The following is a 21,789-nucleotide window of genomic DNA, read 5'->3' as shown; positions in this document are numbered from 1 at the left end:
TTAACGATAACATAATTGAATTCGACCAGCATATAAAGTATCAAAGACGCATTTATCGCATCAAAAATCTTCGTCATGCCAAATTAGTTAATTCTCAGGCTATGGAAAAATGTGTTTTCAATAATGTAGATTGTTTTTTGTTTTGTCTGGGATTTTAACGAGCGTAATTAATTCAATCTCAACGAATACTAAGAATAATAATATTTCATTCCGATGACTTCATGTTTTGTCCTCTCTTGCAAAATAATGATTTGAAGATTGATTCAAGAATTTACTTCTTAACTTTTCAATGAATTTAGTGAGTAAGAGTGAATTTTTTAACTGTGTTTACTGCTCCGGCTAGCCTACCGCACGGAAGGCTACCGTCGCGCGATTAGAAATTTTCCCAGTAACCGCAATATGTTTCTGAAGCTTAACCTTCAGAATAACTCCAATTTTTTTTTTTTTTTGGTTGAAGATATAACGAATTTAGACGATTGTCCTCTTCGACACAAAAACAACATATTTGACGTTTTATCACTCCATCACAGTTTTTGCGTAATGGCACGATTCCAGATACAACCAAAAAAAGTTTATAAACTTTTTGGGACCTCTTGAAGTCGCATTTGGAGGCAGTTTTTTTTGTACATTCATCCATTATCGTGTCAATCGCAATGAAACACTTAGTGATTTGAATTTCCTGAGATCGTTAGTATCCTTAAGTACTATAGACATCAAATTTTTCGTATTTTTTCTTCTTATTTATGTCCGGAAAATACAGGCAAGACTTGCAACGAAAAGTTGTTGGCTGGAAAACTGCCAGGTGACCGCCAAAGATTTCATTTTGCTGTCCATTACGAAAATTTGAATATATCTCTCCCCAACTGTCCCAATAATTTTCGCACGATTTGACTTATGAGTCCTGAACTCTTGGTTGTAAACTTGAAAATGTAAAAAGAGGTTAATATTATATTTTCCATTGATTATGTTTAATTCAGGAGTTAAACACAAAACAGAAACTAAAAATTAATCTACCAATCATCTTGATGCATGCACGGTGTATTTTTTTGTAGCTTAATAACGACAAATTTGACATCTATCAAAATTAGTAAAGATTAATAGAAAAAGATCTCTTATAAAACGCCCTGTTTGGGGAAAAAAATATTCGTAAGCTATTTTTTTTAAGTTGATCTTAAAATTTTCTTCTTTTTAGATCCAAATCAGTCGTCATAATTAATTCAGATAACTTCAATTACACTTTAAAAAAATATTAGAAATACCCTTGAAATAGGATTTTTTAATAACACTATAACGAATTTATTAGAGCTTTTAATGAGAGTGTGTTCAAACACAATGTTTAACATCCTTTTAAATTGTAACATTTATCTAAAACTGCACAAGAAAAAGAGGTTCTGTTCCAACACCAAACACAATATTAAAATTATTGCATTAGAATTGATTGTTTTCACCTTCTTGTTCGAGGGCACTGAACCCAAATTTGCCAATTGTTTTTATTCCAGCTCCAGCTTTTGAGATTCAAGGGTTTACTTAACAAAGGTATAAATCTTTTTAATATCTATTAATACAAAATTAAAACATTTCTCGAAAGAAATCGCAAGTATTGAATCAATGATCATTTTTTCGGAAGAAGCGAGTAATTTTTAGTTTTGTGAAAGCCTAGATTTTCTTTTAGTTAATTTCATCTGTTTCTTCGACACTAGAATAGAATGGAGAGTAATAAAAAGATTTTTTTCCGAGAATTTAACACTACGGTCATTCTTCCCAAAATAAAAAGATTTGGAATCAGTTTTTGTTTTTATAGAGGGTTTTTGGTTCAGTTGTTATCAATGGTTAATGTTCCGTTGCAGGAAACGGAAAGCTCAAATGTTGATAGGAAATCTTGGTTAGAGTACTGGTAACTCTAACATCGACAACAGTCCAAAGTTTTGGTAACTTCACTGACGTCGATGGGGATAACTTTCTTGGTACTTGGATTCACAAAACCACACTTTTGTATTTGGGAATACTTTATTTTCACTTAGGACACGAACTTGAGGATGCACTTATACTCACTGAAGGTTGGAACTATACTCACTCAAATGCAGAATAATACTAACTTACAAATTACTCGACTCTGTATTTATATGCTAATGGAATGTTCTGGAAACGACGGAATTATACCAATAAATTACATACAGAATATTCTAGATTCTTCTAAGGATTATAATGGACCTTTCTAGAAACATCGGAAATACAATGATATAGGAATGGAACATTCTGGAATCTTCTATGGTAGAACATGCTAAATAGTAATGGAATATTCTGGAACTTTCTATAATGGAACATGCTAGTAACTGAGGTTTCTGAACATATAATCTTCTGGAGTATTCTTCAAGCGTATTGGTATACGCTGGAACAGTTGAATAACTTAGCAATTTTGAATTTTAGAAACCAAATCAATCAGAACCAAAGATTTAAGATAGAATCTGACAAATGACTCGAATTCAAAACGGTAAAATTTTTCAAAATCAATTTTTGAAACTAAGATGGCACAGTGTTCCTTACTGTTGCCCTAATAACACTCTAATAATTTATATTTCATCTCCCATAGTTTCAGAAAAGATTATGTAAACTGCTAAGTCGCTTTGATTTTGATACCTTAAATTTACACTATTCAACTTAGTTTTGGCGTATCATGCTTAGTTTAGCTGGATTTTGTAGAAAACTAATAGAATTTGTTATCCTGATACAAAGATTGTTTCCAAAAAAAGTATAACACAAAGTTTTAAAACTTTATTATCAACTAGAACAGTCATTTATAACAAACTTCATCCCAAGAAATGGATTCATAATAAAAACATATGCTGAACAATCAATTGTAACTTTTTCCCTAAAATCAAATCTATACATGTTTCTGCATAACAAAGCTAACCCTCTTCTGCATGAATTATGTATAAGTTGAGAAAAAACTTGGCTATAGAAATAACTTGATTCACCACTTATTCAGAAATTTATGTTAGTAAGATATTTGAATGCAACGTTTTTCAGTTTTGAATTAAGTTTAAAAACTGTAGAAATAATCGAGACCATATATGTGGTCGTATGCAGTAGGGGATTGAGAAATGCTCTACAATAGGTGGTATGAAAAACCCCTAGCAATTGCTTTTGCTAAACTAAATCGAGCATTCGAGCAGTCGCAGAAAGCAATTGCTTCGGTTGATATGAATAAAGTTTTTTCTGTCAGCTGTTTTCTCAGTCAGGAGCTTTTACTTTCAGAACAAGCTAGTTCGGTATGAATAAAGCCCAAATCTGAAGCAATCGCTCGAGAAATCTCCTAGCAATTACTTTATTTTCTAAGCATGCTTGGTAGTAGACTTTTCCAATAAACAAATTCTTCAACAACGTCATGAATTTATAAAATTAGCAATATTACACTTCAATACAATTTAAAAAGGCATTTTCAACATAGATAAAGAACAGTCGAAGTGATAACCCAATTTTTTTCATATTCCTGTTGTTGTTTGAAATGATTCGTCTAAGATGAAACAAAACAAATCAATTAGTAAATATTTCAAATTAAAAAAATCCGGCTACAGTGGAAGAAGTCCCAATCGGCTTGAAGTCGGAAGAAAGTTGTAATAATTTTAAACATAATTCAGATCTCCCAAATGTATATGATTTTTTTTATAATTCAAAGATTAAAAAAAAACATCTAAGTTAAGATGTGCGCCTATTGCCTATTTTTTTATATATCGGATTATCCCGATCCGAAAACGTGTGGGAGAGCTTATGATATAAAGTGTTCTACAATAAACTCGGATTAAAGTAAGAAGTCTAGATGTTGCTTGCTTCACAGTCTAAATCCAACTGTCTATTTATTTGAATTCAGTTCTTATCGATGTCGTGCAATCAAGAAACATATGCTGCCTGTACTCGGTCAACGAGTTTGTCAAACATGAGACACGACAGTTCTCCACCCTTTAAGTTAAAAATGATCCCTTAGCATTTATTCAATTCAAAATCTTGGCTTTTCTCTTATATCTAACACTATCTTGAAATAAAACTTTAGTTTGAAAAATTCCGTTTATCATCTACACCATTTAATGTTGGCTACCGATGTCCATGACGCTCTTTCGATGGGTTAGCGAGTTCATTGAGCTGTTTCCTCCGTTTTATGCGCTCGGACCTTCTAAAGCCTGTAATTAAAGGATCAGATCTTGATTGGCATTCCCCTAAAATCGAAGTTTTTGTATTGATTTCTTCGGGAAAACCTAAAAAATCAGGTTCATCATCGTCTTCACACCGTCTTTTCAAATTGACAACTTTGGTCATTGAATTTCGTTGGTTACTCGGATCAGATCTGATTCTCAGTTGATCTCTATGCGCTGACAAAATATGGTCTTTAACGGAAACTTGAAATACATTTAACGAGCATCGCTTTACAAAAACTGCTTCTAACCATCTTTCATTACCCTTCCTTGGATTGCGATACCACAGTAGGTCACCAGGTTTCAGATTATCAACTTCATCAACTAAACGGATAACAACTGGTTTTGATTCATCAACAGTTGTCGTGTTGGGCGGAGCTAAACTACATTTATAATGACTTTTAGGATTGATTAAATCCAATAGCATCTTCGGTTTATACTTGAATACATGCTCAGAGGGCAAAGTTCCACTCTTTGTTAGACAACTATTTCGATAGTTCATTAAAAAGTAATTTATTTGTTCGTCCAAATCAAGACGCTTTGTTTGAGAATCTAGCAGGAATTTTTTGAAAACTTCCTTGACCGTACGAACTGTTCTTTCTGCTTGTCCATTACTCTGAGGATGATATGGAGGACTTTTCAAGACATTTATTCCTTGCCTGGCCATGAAAGAAGCGAATTCGGTCGAATTAAACGGGGGGCCACCATCCGTCACCAATACATCCGGTAAGCCAAATCTAGCAAAAAGATTCATAAATTTTTTCAACACTTTCTTTGTATCGGTGCCGTATTTCATATGATCTATTTCAACCCATTTCGAAAAGCTGTCAATAATTAACAAGAACACTTTTTCATTGAAATAAAAGAAATCTGCGTGAATACGGCTAAAAGGACGCGATGTAGGGTTCCATGATGATGTTATTTGTTTTTTTGGAACAATTAATGTCCTATTACAAATATCGCAGTTCTTTACATGCTTTTCTATGTCAGCATTAATACCAAACCAGAAAACTTTTCTACGGGCAAGTTGCTTAATTTTCACAATTCCAGAGTGATTTGCGTGCAGCAACCTTAAGGTTTTTAATTGTAAAGATTTTGGCACAACTATTCTGTTTTTAAAAATCAGGCAACCGGAAAATATTTCAAAATCATTAGATTGAGCTTTAACATCTATGAACTTTTTTTCCACACGATCTGGCCAACCATTCTGGAGATATCCAATGATCTGCGTCAGAAATGGATCTTTCATTGTTTCACATGCCACAACATTAAAATCAATTGGAAATTCGCTAGAAAAATTCAAACTTTTTATAAAGTCTTTGTCAAGTTGCTCTGGGATTTCATGAGGAAGTGGAAACCTAGAGCAGAAATCCGCGTTCCCCATTCTATTCGAAGGTCTATAACGAATATCAAAATCATATATTGATAATTCCATTAAATACCTTTGCAAACGAGTTACTATAATTGGATTTTTACCTTCCTTTCCGAAAACACCCAACAATGGCTTATGGTCAGTGTAAATAACAAAACTCTTTCCGTATAGGTAACGGTGAAATTTTTTTATGCAACATACCACTGCGAGGGCTTCCAGATGTAAAATCGGATATTTTTTTTGAGAATCACTCAAGCTGAAAGATGTGAAACAAATCGGTTTTTCTTGGCCTTCAACCTCATGAGCAAGCACTCCTCCAAGTCCATAGCTGCAGGCATCAGTCACAAGTATTAACGGCTTCCTAGCATCAAAATATTCGAGCACCTGAGGTTTCAATAAATATTTCTTACATCTTTCAAACTGAGAGTTGCAATTTTCATCCCAGACAAATTTCGCTTCCTTTTTCAAAAGTTTGTAAAAACAATGTAACTTCGAGGAAAGGTTAGGAATAAATTTTCCGTAAAAATTTATCAATCCAAGAAATGCTTTAAGCTCACTCGTATTTTGTGGGGGTTTTGCTTTGGCAATAGTATCGATTTTGTCTGGACAAGGTTTCAAACCTTCTGCACTTATTATATGCCCCAGAAACGTCAGCTGATTAACAAAAAACTTACACTTTTTAAGCTTAACTTTAATATTCGCCTCCTTCAGTTTATCTAATACCAAATATAGTCGAGTCTTACATTCTTGCTCATTTCTACCCGAAATAAGAACGTCATCTAGATATGCCGATACTCCTTCTAAGCCTTGTAGAACTCTATCCATTACAGACTGAAAAATAGCCGTAGACGAAGCGCTTCCTTGAGGGAGTCGATTATATGTATAAAGACCTTTGATGGTATTTATAGTCATTATCTTTTTGGACCTATTTGTTAGTTCAAGTTGAGTGTATGCCCCTGCCAAATCTAGCGAGCAAAAAACTTTAGACTCAGATAAAGTAGCAAATATATCCTGTGCTAAAGGAATTGGATAAGTATAAGGTACAATAACTTTGTTTACTGACACTTTACAGTCAATTACAAGACGAATATCGTTGTCCTTTTTTATTACAGCCATGACTGGAGATGCCCATTCACTGGCTTTGATTGGAGTTATTATTCCACTTTTTTCTAGCGAATCTAAATGCTCAATTACTCTATCTTTTAAACGTAGGGGAACAGAGTACGCCTTTTTAAAAATAGGTTTGTTATCTTTAAGCACAAGATCGCCCTTAAAACCTTTAATGGGAATGGAGCTATCATTGTTGAAAACTTCTTCATATTTTTGTTTCAATTCAGTAATAACACTTAATGTTCTATCTTCCAGGTTATTCACAATTTCAGTACACATGAATTGTGATCTCCAGTCGTCGTAGAATATGTCAAGCCAATCTCGACCAACTAGTGGAACAACCATTTTGGGTACATTCAAAACAATCAGTAAAACGTTTTGGATCAATCCATTCAACGAAACTTTCACTTTAATGCTACCCAAAATTGGCAATTTATTTCCATCTACAACCGAAAGCTTTCGGTGGCATGGAATCAATTTCAATTTAGCAAAATTTTGCATAAAAACGCTTTTACTAATTACGGTAACCGCAGATCCCGTATCTACCTCCATTCGGAAACCAATACCATTAATTTTAGCTAAAACAAAAACAGGGACATTTACCTTAATTCCTTCCGTTATACTCATGCACATAAAATCCTCATCCGAATGATCCGAATCCTTATCAGCTCTCTTGAAATTGGAGCTTGAAGTTCTCTCATCGGCCACATCATTCACAAAACGAATTGATTGATGAGAACGCTGCCGTTCGAAGCAATTCCGCCTGGTGTGTCCTCGCATGTTGCAGTAGCTGCAAACTACTCCCCCGTGATTGTTTCGCTCACCACGAGACCGACTGCGACTGCGGTTTCTAAATGCAGAATGATTCTGTTCAAAACGACCACGATTAGGGCTTCCAGATGTAAATTGCCGATTACCTTTCCCTCCTGCCGTTGAACGGTTCAGCATACCGACTCGGATTGTGTCTCGGGCCAAGACGGTCGATTAAATTAACTCGCAACTCGGACTGCTGTTCCACACGCAATGCATTTTTCACAGAATGCTCTCTGGCTATCAAGATCCGTTCAACCTCTTCCAAACTTGGATCCTCCATCTCTTAGAGCTTTTCGAAAGCCTTCTTGTCACTCGCTCCGAAAACAACTCTATCGCGAATTAAACTGCTCTTAATTAAACCAAAAGAACAACTCTCGGCTAGCAACTTAACGTCCAAAATAAAGTCTTCCACGGGTTCATCTTTGCCTTGATTACGTCCGTAAAAGGCATCCCGTTTCTGCATCAGGCCGCGCGTTTTGTCGAAACGATTCTTTAAACGAGTTATGATGTCATCATACTCTAAAGAATCGAGATCAACACCAGGGTACAACTTTTTTATCTCAGCAAACACTGATGCTCCTCCAACGGTGATGAACAACGACTTTCGATTACCAGTAGGCACGTTGTTATAGTTAAAAACGTATTGTAGCCTCTCTGCGTAATCGCTGAATGAAGTTCCCGGAACGTAAGGCTCTACAGATCCGATGAATGTGGACATTTTTTTTAAAAATTTTCACCACCTGATTCGTTAACACTGCGACCTGCCAAATGTAAACAATCAGTAATGATTACGACGGTACTGAACAACCGATGAAAGTGAAACTAACACCAACACAAGTAGTTTTACTTTATGTCGCAAGCTTCTATTTTGTTGCACGTATGTTGCACCTCTCTGTTGCACACACTTTACAGTGATTTATAGCGAACATCAACAGAGAACATGTGAGACAAAACTTAAGACACTCACCCTCTTTGTGCTCACGAGAAACTTCCTCGATTTACAGCGTCGTAGAGATACTGGTTATTGTTGTGCTGGCGCAAAATAGAATGGCTACGTTGGTAGATAAAACAATTAACAGCTTACAATGGCTATTAGTTTCCGTCTTCCAACAAAACACTCGTTTCGTACACGGTTCCAGAAATATCCTTCGTATCCCGTTAAGAGCTCCGATGGCACAATTCAATCTTTGACTCAACGCTACACAATTTGTTCAATACCTCACTATGACTTCTTAAAATCAGCCACGACACAGAAGTCCACGATTCCGTTTTACGACTTCAGACGGTTAATAGGCTTTTTAAATAAAAATCAAACTTTAACTAACGCACGGGTTCATACAGCCTCGTCGCCACTAAAGTGTTCTACAATAAACTCGGATTAAAGTAAGAAGTCTAGATGTTGCTTGCTTCACAGTCTAAATCCAACTGTCTATTTATTTGAATTCAGTTCTTATCGATGTCGTGCAATCAAGAAACATATGCTGCCTGTACTCGGTCAACGAGTTTGTCAAACATGAGACACGACATGATAAATGTTAAAAAGCTAGGCCAATTTTTGTTTTACAATATTCAATTTTCTTTAAACATCAACATGCGAGCATGTTTTATTGACTTAAATTTTTCCGATCATTCTTACACCCACCACCCGCACCGTCGATTTCATGACTATTTTAGCCGTACTTTTCAATTTTTTGATCGTCTTCTTTCATTTTACTTTAGAAAATTTCAGATTCTGCTGGTTGGATAGCTCTTTTTTTCGTAGCAAAAGCTATGTTCTAAGACTTTAGTACACATCTGCTAAGCAAACGTTTATTCATACCAAACTAAGCAAATGCTTTGGGCTTTTGCTTTGTTTGATTTCGAGCAAAGTAAAAGCTACCGAAGCAATTGCTAAACCTTATTCATACCACTAAATGTTTTGTTTAAAACTTTTGTGACTTCCTCACTGCCATTCCAAGCAAAACTGTCCCATGTGACTTTTGGGTCTTTTTCACATTTGCGGGAAACGATCTCTTTTAGTGTTAACTTTCGAATAGAAACTTTATTTCGAACTTAAACGAAATTTCATCAAGGTGATTTTTTTTTTCGTTGATATTTCTACGCAAGAATGTTACACTAGATAAAATTCTATGAAAAATGCAAATTTTGTAAAGATAATGCTTTTAAAATTATTTTAAACTGCTGAATATAATGTTTTTCACCAAAGAACACTGAAATAGAGGGTGGGCATTTTTCGCAAAACACTTTTCGGTAGGCACTTCTTACAGGATCGATACTCAACTATACATTTTTATAAACATTTCTTAAATGACGTTTGTTTTCATTTTTTTGGGAAAAAAGAAACTAAACAAGCTTTCAAAATGATAAAAAAGTGTAGCCGTATGACAGTTTTTCGTAGAATTAGCATCGGTTTACGTTCTGATTCTACTCAAAAGTGCATTTTTGGCTCTAATATCCCGTTTGTTGTATGAAATGTAATTTTTTTGGCAGAAAACATTGTAAAATGGTTAACTCGAACTGTTCATTGCGAAAAAAATGTTGATGAATTTTTAGTTTGAGTGAAAAATTAGAAATGTTGCTGAAATTTCAATCGCGTTTTTGTTAGCACTAATCAATAAATCATTTTTTGTAGCTTGGAAATTGTTAAAATATATAATTTATATTGAAATTTTAACTCAGAACAACTTGAAACTAACTCGCAAAAGATTGTTTTCGAAAAGAGTAATTTTTTTCACTTTACAAAAATTTCGTCCAACTGCATTTAATTACCACAAATTTATTACACTTTAAAAGTCATTTGAAACAGTTCATGAATTCAATATCTAGATAAACTCAAGAATTTGAACAATTTAATGTTATAAACATGAAAATTCAGTTAAAAAAACCGATACTATTTTGACGAATGTTTGATTTATGTGTCGTTTCGTAATGTAATAATTAACATGCGTCTTCGCTACTGGCCGCTGGCTGCCTTGCAAGTATTCCAGGAAAGCTTATTACCACTTCGAGTTTTAGCTGCTGGTAAGGCAACATTTAGGCGTGACCTCGTGGCAGCGTGTTTGGCTATCATTTCGAAGGGTCGCGGTTCAAATCTGGTATCAGGACTAATTTTTTTCATAGGGTTGTTTATTGAAAGCAATTATGTAAGATGAATGAGATGGTGGGAGGAATAAAGATGAATGCCTAAAAACCGGCAGCACCTCACATGGACTGGCGGTGACCGTAGTGAGAGAGGAGAGAAGAATTTTTTTTTGTTTTAGCTAATTTAACGATTACTTGTGAGCTGAACAGAAGGCCGTTCCAATCTGTAATGGAACTTCAAAGTTGCAATAAGAACTTAAATTTTGGGATGAATAAAACAAACTTCAGCACATTGATTATTTATCCTGATTAAGCTGTGTTTGACCTTTTTAACGAGACTTTTGGTTGCTTGGGTTATTAGATCACAAATCGATTACGGGATTATAGAATTTGGAAATCTTATTTAATACACATTACCAAAAACGTTACCTTTTCAGAATTGATAACATATCAAAACAGTTATCTAATAATATATATTTACATATATATTTTTTAAATAAAGTTGACCACCGTTAAAATGAAATTTTGTTTACCATTTCAGACTTGCACAACAAAAGAAACGCTTTCTCCAGAAGGACGAAATCTACAGAATGATATCGCTTTAATTCAACTGTCAGATGAAGTATGTTCAAACTTTGCATTCTTATCTGAAGGAAATAAACCTTTTTGTATTATTACAGATTACAATTAAACGAGAAACAATCATAGATGATGACAACGATGTCTACTACAATAGTGATGGTGAAGCGGTGGATGAGTCCCAGGAGAATTCTCCCGAAAAAACTTCCTCAGGTCCCGCCGAAACAAATTCACAATCCTACCGAATCATCATGACCGCTACCAACAGGGAGCGTTTGATTTACAATGGCTTTCTGTACTGTAGACATTTTACGCGCCGTGATGGTTCTACTCATTGGCGCTGCCGATTGGGAGGTTGCCAAGCAGCTGTCAATTTGAACCTAGACAATAACATTGTACCGGCCAATACGAATAGTCACAATCATCCTCGTAATGTACCGGATGAGCTACTACTTCCTGATCAAATGGAAAAACAATCAACTGACCAAAGCATGAAGGAGAAAGTTGATACCGAAACTTCAATTGAACCCGATATGGACCAGGATCAGCTTGAAATTGGATTCTCAGAAACAGAAGCAGTAACTATTGCAGCGGATAGTATACGAATTGTTCCAAATAAAAAAGGAGGCGAAACGTTGATCCACTTGGGATTCAAATACTGCAAACGATATGTCAGAGTTGATGGATCGATGTACTGGAAATGTAGATCCAACAGCAATAAGTGTCATGCTGGACTGTACGTCTACTCTGAAAACAAAGTAAGGTATCACGGCGAGCATAATCACGATCAGGTTGTTGAAGGTGATGAAGATTTCGATAACGAAAATTCAGCTGATAGAGAGGATGATTTGACGCATCGTTTTATTATCGACGAAGATGTTGAGGAAGATGGAGAGAACCAAGCTTATGGTGATGATATTGCTTCTCTATTAGAAGTAATGATGCCAGAAGATCGGCGGCAAAGTTCACAAGAGTACGAAATTACTACTAATGCTAAGGGACGAGAATGCCTTATTCATGAGGGCCACCAATATAGTAAAGATCGAGAACGTTCGGATGGAGCATCGCTTTGGCGTTGTCGTAGAAATTACGATAAATGCCGTTCGTTGGTAATTGTTCATCCAAATGGTCGAATAGAGAGCAGTGGCGAGCATCGTCACGAAACAGACAAAAGGTTCCTTGAGCGACAAGAAAATGGCACTGGTAGCCGGTTGTTCCGCATAACTAAAAACCAAAGAGGTTAGTAGATTTGAGAGAGCAGATTTTTTTTAATGTTTTGTTGTAGATGAGTATAATGTTAATAGTTATTCTAGGAACTGCCACACGTAGATGTAGTACTTACATACAAATTTTCTTTTTAAGGAAACGACGCTCTTGTTTTTGATGGTCATCGTTTTAGCAAAGAATGGTGTCGTGTCGATGGTTCTATTATTTGGAGATGTTCATACAAAAGTGGGATGTGTCGAAATAAAGTAGTTTTGTACAAAGATGGTTTAGTTCATCGAATGGGTGCGGAACCAGATCACAATCATGAACAGACCGAACCATCGATAACAGAGCCATATTTCCCAGAAGAAGAAGTGGAATTTGTGGATGATGCTCTGATAACACCAGTCAAAACCTCTCCCGCACCGAAAGTTTGGATTCCACCACACCCTTCGGTACACAACTCTAATTTCACTGTTGAACAGCAAACAACAGGCGGCTATCGTATTACTAAAAATCGCAAAGGATTTGAAGCACTGGTGTACGAAGGTTATCGTTATTGCAAGATACGAATCCGACAAGATGGATCCATAAAATGGCTTTGCAAAATGAACAAAAAAACGTGTAGAGCTGCGGTGGATTTGTTCCCTGATGGGTCAATCGCTAAAATTGGAGATTACGAACATAATCATGAAAAACCTACGGATATAGATGCACCTGATGAAGATGACGAACTAGAAATGGTAGCGTCCACCAGTTCAGATAAATCTACATATCCTATAGACCCAGAAGTATTTGGAAACAGCCAGTGGTACTATGTTAAAAATAGCAAAAATGGAATAAGTATGATCCATGCAGGCTATCGATACACAAAGAAGTGCGAACGTGTCGACGGGACTTCACTCTGGCGTTGTTCCGGGGCCCAAAGAGGGTGCAAAGCCGGTGTCATTCTGTTTCCCAACGATACCCTTGCAATGGTTGAAAATGCTGAACATACCCATAAACCCGGAGAAATAGCAAAATCTACTGGTTCTGGTGGAGTTCCTGGAGGTCGTTCATCAGATGTGATCGAAATATCTGAACAGGACGAAGATCAAGCAGAAGATTCGGAAATGAATATGCATTCGCTACTGCAAACAGTTTTAGGAACCGGCGAAGTGAATTGGATGGGAGGCGAAGGTGATCATGATCAATCGGGAGTAGAAACTGTTTGGTATAACAGCGCCACCGATCGTCCATACCCCCGACCTGCAACAGGAATGCCAAATTTCAAAATTATCAAAAACCGCCGTAATACAGATAGCTTAGTATATCGAGGGTATAGGTATTGTAAAATGAGAGATCGCGTTGATGGGTCCATTTTGTGGGCTTGTCAAATGAACAAAAAGACTTGCAAAGCTGCTGTGAACTTGACCACTGATGGATTGATTGAAGTACTTAACGGACAACACAATCACGAACAGACAGATGCCTATAATCCTCTCAGTTTCTCAGAAGTTTCGACAGCAAATACTTCAAAGCTATCAGATACACATGTTGGTAAGATGAAGTTTTTGGAAAGATGATTTGCTCTATTGATTATATGGATCTTTTTTTTTGCAGATCTTACACTGGAAGAGCCTACAGAAGAAACAGTGGTCAAAAATCCAATCAGTGTTCCAGTTAAGCATCCCGATTACTATTTCAGCATTAATAAAAATAATCGTGAATGTTTGATTCACAAGGGCTACCGATTCCGTTTTCAGAGCGATCGGCCTGATGGCTCGTCTGTATGGCGTTGCTCAATGGGTGGAAACACTTGCATGACCGTGTGCACCTTACTCGCCGATGGTACTCCGGAAATAGGTTCATTCAAGCACAATCATCAGCCCTTGAAAGAGTTGCCTCCAGCGGTTGATCGAGTTACTAAACCTCTTCCAGTAGTAAACACAAAAGCTGCTGAAACTTCTGATACACAAAGTAGTATATTTAATCGCCAAGGCGACCAATTAGAATGGAATGGATTCCACTATCGTAAAATTAAAGAATTACCTGACAATTGCATTATTTGGATATGCCAGGTTGACAGTTGCCGTGTAGCCGTCAAAATGCTACCAAATAAACGGCTCAAAATGCTAAGCGAGTCCGAGCACAACCATACCGCTGCAGGACAATTGAAGATGCCGAGTTCTGCAGCAAATCAGATAAAACCCTCAACATCTGTCGATGCCTCTGCTTCTGGTTCTGGCAGAAGTCGAAGCTATCGATTGTTTAAAAATCAAAGGGGTCAAATGACATTGCTATATCAAGGTTATCGCTATTCTATAAGGAATCGTAATCAAGATGGAAGCTCGTCATGGAAGTGTCGAGCTAATGCTAGTTGTGGAGTCGTTATATATCTTTTAAGAGATGATCGAATTGTATTAGGAGGGGGTAGTAAAGAACACAATCATCCCCCGAATTTTTCGTCAACTAAAAAGTTAGAAGCAGTCCAACAATCTAAAGTTAATCCTCTTTATGACTATCTCAATATCGTACCCGGCGGACATCCTCAACAGAATTCTGAACAGTCCTCCGAACAACAGGATACTACAAAGGCCGTTGTTTCCCAAATAGCTCATGTTCCTTCCTCGGACTCCAACTATTATGGAAGAAATGTGATTGAACACAAGGGTTTCTACTACAAATTGGTTGTGAGAAAAAAGAATGGACGCGAGTACTGGCGTTGTGTGCATTTTAGAACAAGGTCATGTAGAGCTGCATTATTCTGTCGTGACAATGGCACTGTCATAACTTCGAGTAATGGCAAAGGGCACTCTCATAAACTTGCCGATGCTAAGCCAGCGCCTCAAGTACCCCCTTCGGTAAGTTTATTTCAAATAACAAAGAAAACGGGTGAAATCAATGTAACATTTTAATTTTTTTTAGAACAAACCATCTAGCGTGTCAATACTGGACCCATTGCGAACAGAAGTTCAACCTTCTCCGCCGGACGAAGTTCAGTTAACTGCGGTTGATGAAGAACGGTACATCGACCATGGAGATTATGTAATAGCTAAAAATCGAAAAGATCAAAACACACTTATCTACAAAGATAGACGATACTATTTAACCTACAACCGCAGTGACGGTTCCGCTGTTTGGCGATGTGCTCATCGCAAACGATATAAATGTTATGCCTATGTGCGATTGCGACCAGATGGACGTTTGCTGAGCACCGGCGACCACGAGCATTCACACTCTTTGACAGGAGAACAAACTAATTCCGCCTCCATACAGAAGCAGCCAACCAAAGAAACTCTAAACTATCGAATTGTTAAGAATCGCATGGGCAACGACATTTTACTTCATGATAGTCACAGATTTAGGCTTAATTATCAAAGAAATGATGGAACATCCCATTGGCGCTGCATTTGGGCCAGAAGTAATCATTGTTCTGCTGGCGTTTATGTGCTTGCGAATGGCAGTCTTAAAAATGCAGCAAATGAAGCACAAATTATTCATAATCATCCACCGCCTAGCGTAGTTAAGAAGGCAGCGGCCGAAGCAAAAGCATTAGAGCAAGTTGTAGCACAAATTCCTATAAAACTTGAACCGCAAGCTGAAAACACGGACAGTATTCGTACAATTCCGGAAAATGAAGGAATAACAGATTATAAATTTATTGAGGAAGGTACCAATAAGATTCTGGTTTGCCGGGGTTATCGCTATTGGTATACCTGGATCAGAAAAGATGGTAGCATTTACTACCGATGCTCAGAAGTAAAAACACAACAATGTCCAATGGGAATACTGTTGTTATCGAATGGTAATTTGATTCGCGCAAACGAAAGCTGCCATAATCATGACCCAACGTTTAATGAACATTTAGAAGAAGAGTTTCTGGGTTTCCCATCTGAAACACAATCCCAGAGCCAGCTTGTAAACGCAGAGGAACAGCAACAACTTTTTGAAAATCCTCCTTTGAACGTTCCTGAGGATGGTGACACGGATTATAAAATAGTGAAAACGACTCGCGGTGAAACATTACTATATAAAGGATACCGCTACTGGGCTAAGAATCGCTTAGCTAATGGAATTGTTTCACTATGCTGCACTCGTAAAAAATTAAAACAGTGTCCTGCTGTCTTGCGTCTTCTACCAAATAGCCGTATTGTTGATCCCATAGGAGCCGGTCATACACATCCCCCAAATAATGAAAGTGCACTTGGCCCTGAATGGCAAGTGGTTGGATTTTCAGCACCTACGATAGCAAAAACATCAACATCGAGCTCTACAGTTGACACAACATCTTTAACCGTTGTTGCTAAAGCAAAACCTTCCGAACCTAAACTTCCACCGTTATCATTCAACGAGGATTCCGATGACGATGCCGAATCCGGTGACGAATCAATCATTGGTTCTAGAAGGTTGGCAAAATCTTGTTCAAAATATCACAACACGCTAACCATTTTCATGTGTCTCTTTTCAGATATATCTTCATGAAAAGTACCGCTCAAAGGAATTTTATTGTTTTTGAGGGTTTCGTGTATGATTTTGAGCACAAACAACACGATGGATGTGTATTCTACCGTTGTAAATCCAACGAAGCTTGTCCGGCTTCCCTTATGCTTCTTACCAATGGTCGTGTAATGAACATGGACGATACCTTACACATTCATAATAAACCTGACCTCTCTAATTTCCGTCACGTTGGTCGGGGATCGAAAGAATTCAAAATTGTGCAAAATAAGAACGGGAGCAATATTTTGGTCCACCGTGGCCACCGATACACTACGCCAAGAGCAAAAACTGATGGTGCAGGAATTTGGTACTGTCATACCTATGTTCCGGATCTCAACCGTCGATGTTATGTTCCGATCGAGCTTCTACCAAATGGACGAGTGGCACCCGTAAACGACAAAAATCATTATCATAGCGCTCCTTTCAAAACAAAACACGAATCGGGTGAAACATCCTCTTTCATCGAGCCAAATACCAATGACGCCAAAGTTGACAACAAGATGCTGCTGCTTGGTGGATACAGATATAATTATTGCAGTAAAAAAGAGGATGGCGCGGTTCTTTGGAAATGCGCTAAAAAGACATGTAATGCATCCATGTACCGTCTAAATGATGGTAAAATCATCAAAGGAGCTGATCATAATCATCAGAAAGATGAAAGTGGCCAACCGATTGCTACCGGAAGTAAAAGAAAGTTTAGTGAAATAGATAACGAACCAAAGGTCTCTAGTCCCATCGTCAAAAAAAGCCATGTTAAACCAACCACATCGGCGAAGAAAACTCCTCGCCTGGGTGATTGCTCTGACAAGCGCAATCCGTATATTGGCCAAGCGATCATCAACGACGGTTTTCGGTATACTTACTACCTGAGGAAAAAAGACGGCACGGAATACTGGCGATGTTGTCGACGACAAGTACTAAAATGTCGAGGCGGAGTATATCGACATGTAGACGGAAGTCTTGTACCTGCTAATGATGAAGGTCATTCTCACGAACCTGAATATTCTGCAGAGATCAACTCTGTACCAGAAACTTATACAGCGGACGACTTATACCAGGATAATGATGGAACCGAGCAAGAACCAGAAGTAGTAGAAATACCACAAGTAGAAGAAGATGGTTCTTACGACTATGAACTGATCGATGTGAAAGGCAAAAAACGTGGTTTTTATTTGATCCACAAAGGTGCAATGTTCGTTTCTGGACACACTAGAAGGGACCGGGCGAGATACTATCGCTGTCGTACGGTTGGATGCAAAGTAGCCATGATGCTGTTAAGGAACGGATTGTTAGTACCATCGAATGAACACACTCACGACTGTCAAAACGCTGTTAAAGTCGGTGATACTACTGATGCTACAGTTGACGAAGAACAGAAAGATGATGATGAACAAGAAGATGACGAAACAACAGCAACATCACCAAGCTCGCATAAATCAAAGCTTCTATCTGAAGCTATGGCGGATGAAGATTCAACAACCGTAACAGCACAGGAAGAGGAATCTGTAACAAATGGTAGTAGCGGTAAGTAAAAATCTTAAATGTGGCAAATGTGTACTTCTATTAATTACCTTATTACAACTCCACAGCATCTACAAACGATACGGTCGTAGAGTTGAAGGCAGAGGAATGCTGAACAGTAAAAAAATCAACAATAACCGTACTTACTTGAAATACTAATGATATCACTATTGGCTCAGTAACTAAAGCTCTAAATGAAAAAAAATACATATTACCATTTTCATTATTTGAAATCTTCTTGGAACAAAGCAAGTATTTATTCACCCATTATTGTAAACATTTTGCAGACCGTTGATGTAATTTCTATTGATGTAGTTGTCAAGTCAAAATAAAAATGTATCATTAAAATAGCTAAAACTTGTTTCATTGAGGTACATAGATATTTGTGGTGAGTGATCGAATAAGGAACTGACAAATCAAGAGGCTGAAGCCGAAAGATAAAATAAAGAGATGATCAGTTCGAATCATATACAGTGAGGGGCAAAATAAAGTGTCCAAATTATTTTTTTATCATTTCTTTTATTTTTCTGGTTAAAATTCAACGAAAACACACCGTAATCATTTTTAAAATATTGTTTATTATGTTCTTTTTAATTTTTGTTAAAGTTGCGCTGGTAAAAAAAGATAGTTTTTCTGATAGAAAAAAAAAACAATTTGAATATTAAAAAAAATGGGCAAAATAAAGTGTCCAACTCAAAAATCAATATAATTTCGATAAGTATCCATCGTAAGGCCCCTCGAATTTGTTTGTTTTGTGTATTTTGACGTTTCATAAACAACTGGCTTGGCTCTGGAGTATTCAAACAGGTGTCTACATTCGAATAAGTTGTAAAATATGGAGAACGCATAAATTTCTAGTTCCATTCCGTTGTCCATCCGGAAACTGGTTGTTCGTGATGTGAATAACGGTCAAACGCACCGGGAAGTGGCCAAGCACTACGAAATCAGAAAGACAGCGGTATCAAAAATCATGAAGAAGATGAAAACGTTCGGATCGGAGATGGATCGCCCAGGAAGAGAACTGAAGCCCAAGACAGGTGCCAGAACGGACAAGAAAATCATTTTTGAAGTGAAGAAAAACGCAATAATAACAATCCGACAGATACAGGAAGAGCTCCAATTTTCGGTATTGCGTTGTACTGTCCGTCGCCGCATCCATTCAAAGGAGAACCATAAAAAGATCGCAGTGAGAAAGGCCTTCTCACTGCGATCTTTTTATGGTACTCCTTTGAATCAGCCAGGTGAACAAGGCTAAGCGGCTCAAGTTCGTCAAGGAACACGTCGATATACGGCTCGAGTACTGGAAAACATTGTTGTGGACCGACGAATCCAAATTCGAGCTATTCAACCGGAAGAAGCGGGATCATATGTGGCGCAAGTCTGGCGAGGAGCTCCAAGATCGCCATATCCAGGGTTGCTATCGATTTTTCGTTTTGGAATTCCAAAGTTTTTCCCGGTTTTTCCCAGGTTTTTTCCCGGTTATAAATTATGATTTTTCCGATATTTTTTATACTCGTTTTTGATTTAAAATCATGGCGAATAAAAAAAATTAATATAAAAGGCTTCAAATGTCTAATAATTGTATCCCAAAACTTGTTAACCGATTAGAAATCATGGCTAACACTTCGGCTTCTTGTAACACGTAGTCTTTTCGTGTCAAATTTGCAGGCTTTCATGAATTTTTTTAAAACAAATCTAATGAACTGGGCATATATTCGTTGGTTTGCTCCACAATTTCAACAATTTTGCAAAAAAAGTCCGGTTAAATTGATCTTGAAACTATGATGTAGTACTTTTCAGCCAATATAAATTTTCTGGAATTTCTACAGAGTTCTAGAAAAAAGTATAATTTATATAGAAATATGTTAACAATACATCGAAACATACTATAAAATCAACTTGAAGGGGGATTACAAAACTTAAAATCATCATATTGCCGGAAAATATTTAGTTATTTTCTAAATCCAGTTATATTTTTTTGTACAAATCCAAAGAAATGTTTTTGAAAAAAATGTTTTTTAAAACAAAACAATACATAACTATAGTAACAGTCATTTGAACTAAAGATTCGTGAAAATATAGAAACCGTGTATAAAAAAGGGCTGAGGTTTAATTGTTTCAGTTTAAGATATTATTTTTTATGAGGGTTAAGACCATAGATTTCGGAAACTATAAGCAACAGCTTAACGTAGAATGAAATAAAAACTGAACACTTGCGATTCCTTCCTCAGACCAATTCAAACGAAATACACAACAACTACATTGAAATTTCAGATGAATTTCTGATAAAAAAGAGGTGTAACTCTGCTTAAAAACGTCTCACGCTGCCAAATTATTTGCTTTTTGCATAAAATAATTTTATGAAATATGTATTTCGAATACTGAATAATTTTACGTCGAAACTGAAACTTGTACACAGTCTTCCGAAAATCACTCGGAAGAAACGCTCATGATAGGTTTCTAGTTGGAAACATTCAAAGCCGATTGCTGCTGCCTGTTGTTCCCTAGAGAATCGGCAGAGCGACAATGCGAAGTCAATGTAAACAAGATTCAAAAGCGAGAGCGGACTCGCATCTAAGTCGATCTCTCAAGCTCACTACCTGGTGTATCAGAAGTGATTGAGACACTGACTGATACAAGATCCAATTCGAAAATCCACTCACTCACTCACTCAAACTCAATCAATGCGGCCTTGCATCGGTTCATACTGCCTGCGTACTTTCTGGCAAAGCGGCAGAAACATATGTTCATACGTACTGCCTGCGTGTTTGAATGACTATTTTAATCCTCCCCAACAACAGCAACAACAAAGCAAGATGTATCAGGCAGACAGCATTCGATCATCGATCAGTAAACGAGTGAGTGAGTGAGTGATTGAGCAAGAAAAGTTATTGACTGAAAAAAGAAACTGAAAATCAGGTAGCTCCTCACTCAGTTGAGAATTCCAACTGGAGAAGAAACGTCTCTCTTTCAAATTTTATTTCTTCGATTCTCGGAGCAGCGCTGTCGAACACGATCTTTGCCCCACTGGGAGATAAACCAACCGACAATTTAGGTTTTGCTTTCGCTGCTGAAAACGTTTCAGTGTCTCTCATGAGAATTGAGTGATATTCGGAAGACTGCTTGTACAGCCTAACATGGATGTGCGAGAAACCTCTATTCTCTCACTATAGAGGTGACAAACAATGAGTCAAACAATGAGTCTCGAGATTTGCAAAACACAAAACCTCTTCAAGTGAGAGTGTAATACCTCCATAAACTAGAATCGTTTTCCTGACTAGACCAAGGAAGTTAGAGAAAATAACACTTTTGTACCATATTGAAACTTACTCAGAAATCTTCGAACTGATGCATCAACTGGTGTCAGGTGGATTCTTATCAAATACATTTGAATTTCTAGATCACTTTAATTCATTTTTATGTTGCTGACCCTCTATA

The 21,789-nt window shown here is 37.1% G+C and overlaps 1 protein-coding gene across 1 annotated transcript in view; it reads left to right on the top strand.

Moving 5' to 3' along the window:
- LOC129739810 (uncharacterized) overlaps positions 1–18,708 on the top strand; it is a 38,560-nt gene extending 19,852 nt beyond the window's left edge. The window contains exons 3-9 of the mRNA XM_055731332.1: positions 11,105–11,185; positions 11,244–12,381; positions 12,505–13,887; positions 13,951–15,191; positions 15,256–16,736; positions 16,799–18,354; positions 18,420–18,708. Coding sequence (XP_055587307.1) covers positions 11,105–11,185; positions 11,244–12,381; positions 12,505–13,887; positions 13,951–15,191; positions 15,256–16,736; positions 16,799–18,354; positions 18,420–18,466 — 6,927 coding nt within the window. The 3' untranslated portion in view covers positions 18,467–18,708. The remainder of the gene's footprint in view (positions 1–11,104; positions 11,186–11,243; positions 12,382–12,504; positions 13,888–13,950; positions 15,192–15,255; positions 16,737–16,798; positions 18,355–18,419) is intronic.
- Positions 18,709–21,789: the final 3,081 nt, after the last annotated feature.

Source organism: Uranotaenia lowii, chromosome 1, assembly GCF_029784155.1.
Source record: "Uranotaenia lowii strain MFRU-FL chromosome 1, ASM2978415v1, whole genome shotgun sequence".
In the NCBI taxonomy this organism is placed as follows: domain Eukaryota; kingdom Metazoa; phylum Arthropoda; class Insecta; order Diptera; family Culicidae; genus Uranotaenia; species Uranotaenia lowii.
Note: the sequence above shows the minus strand (reverse complement) of the source record. Positions and strands in the feature narration are given on the sequence as shown.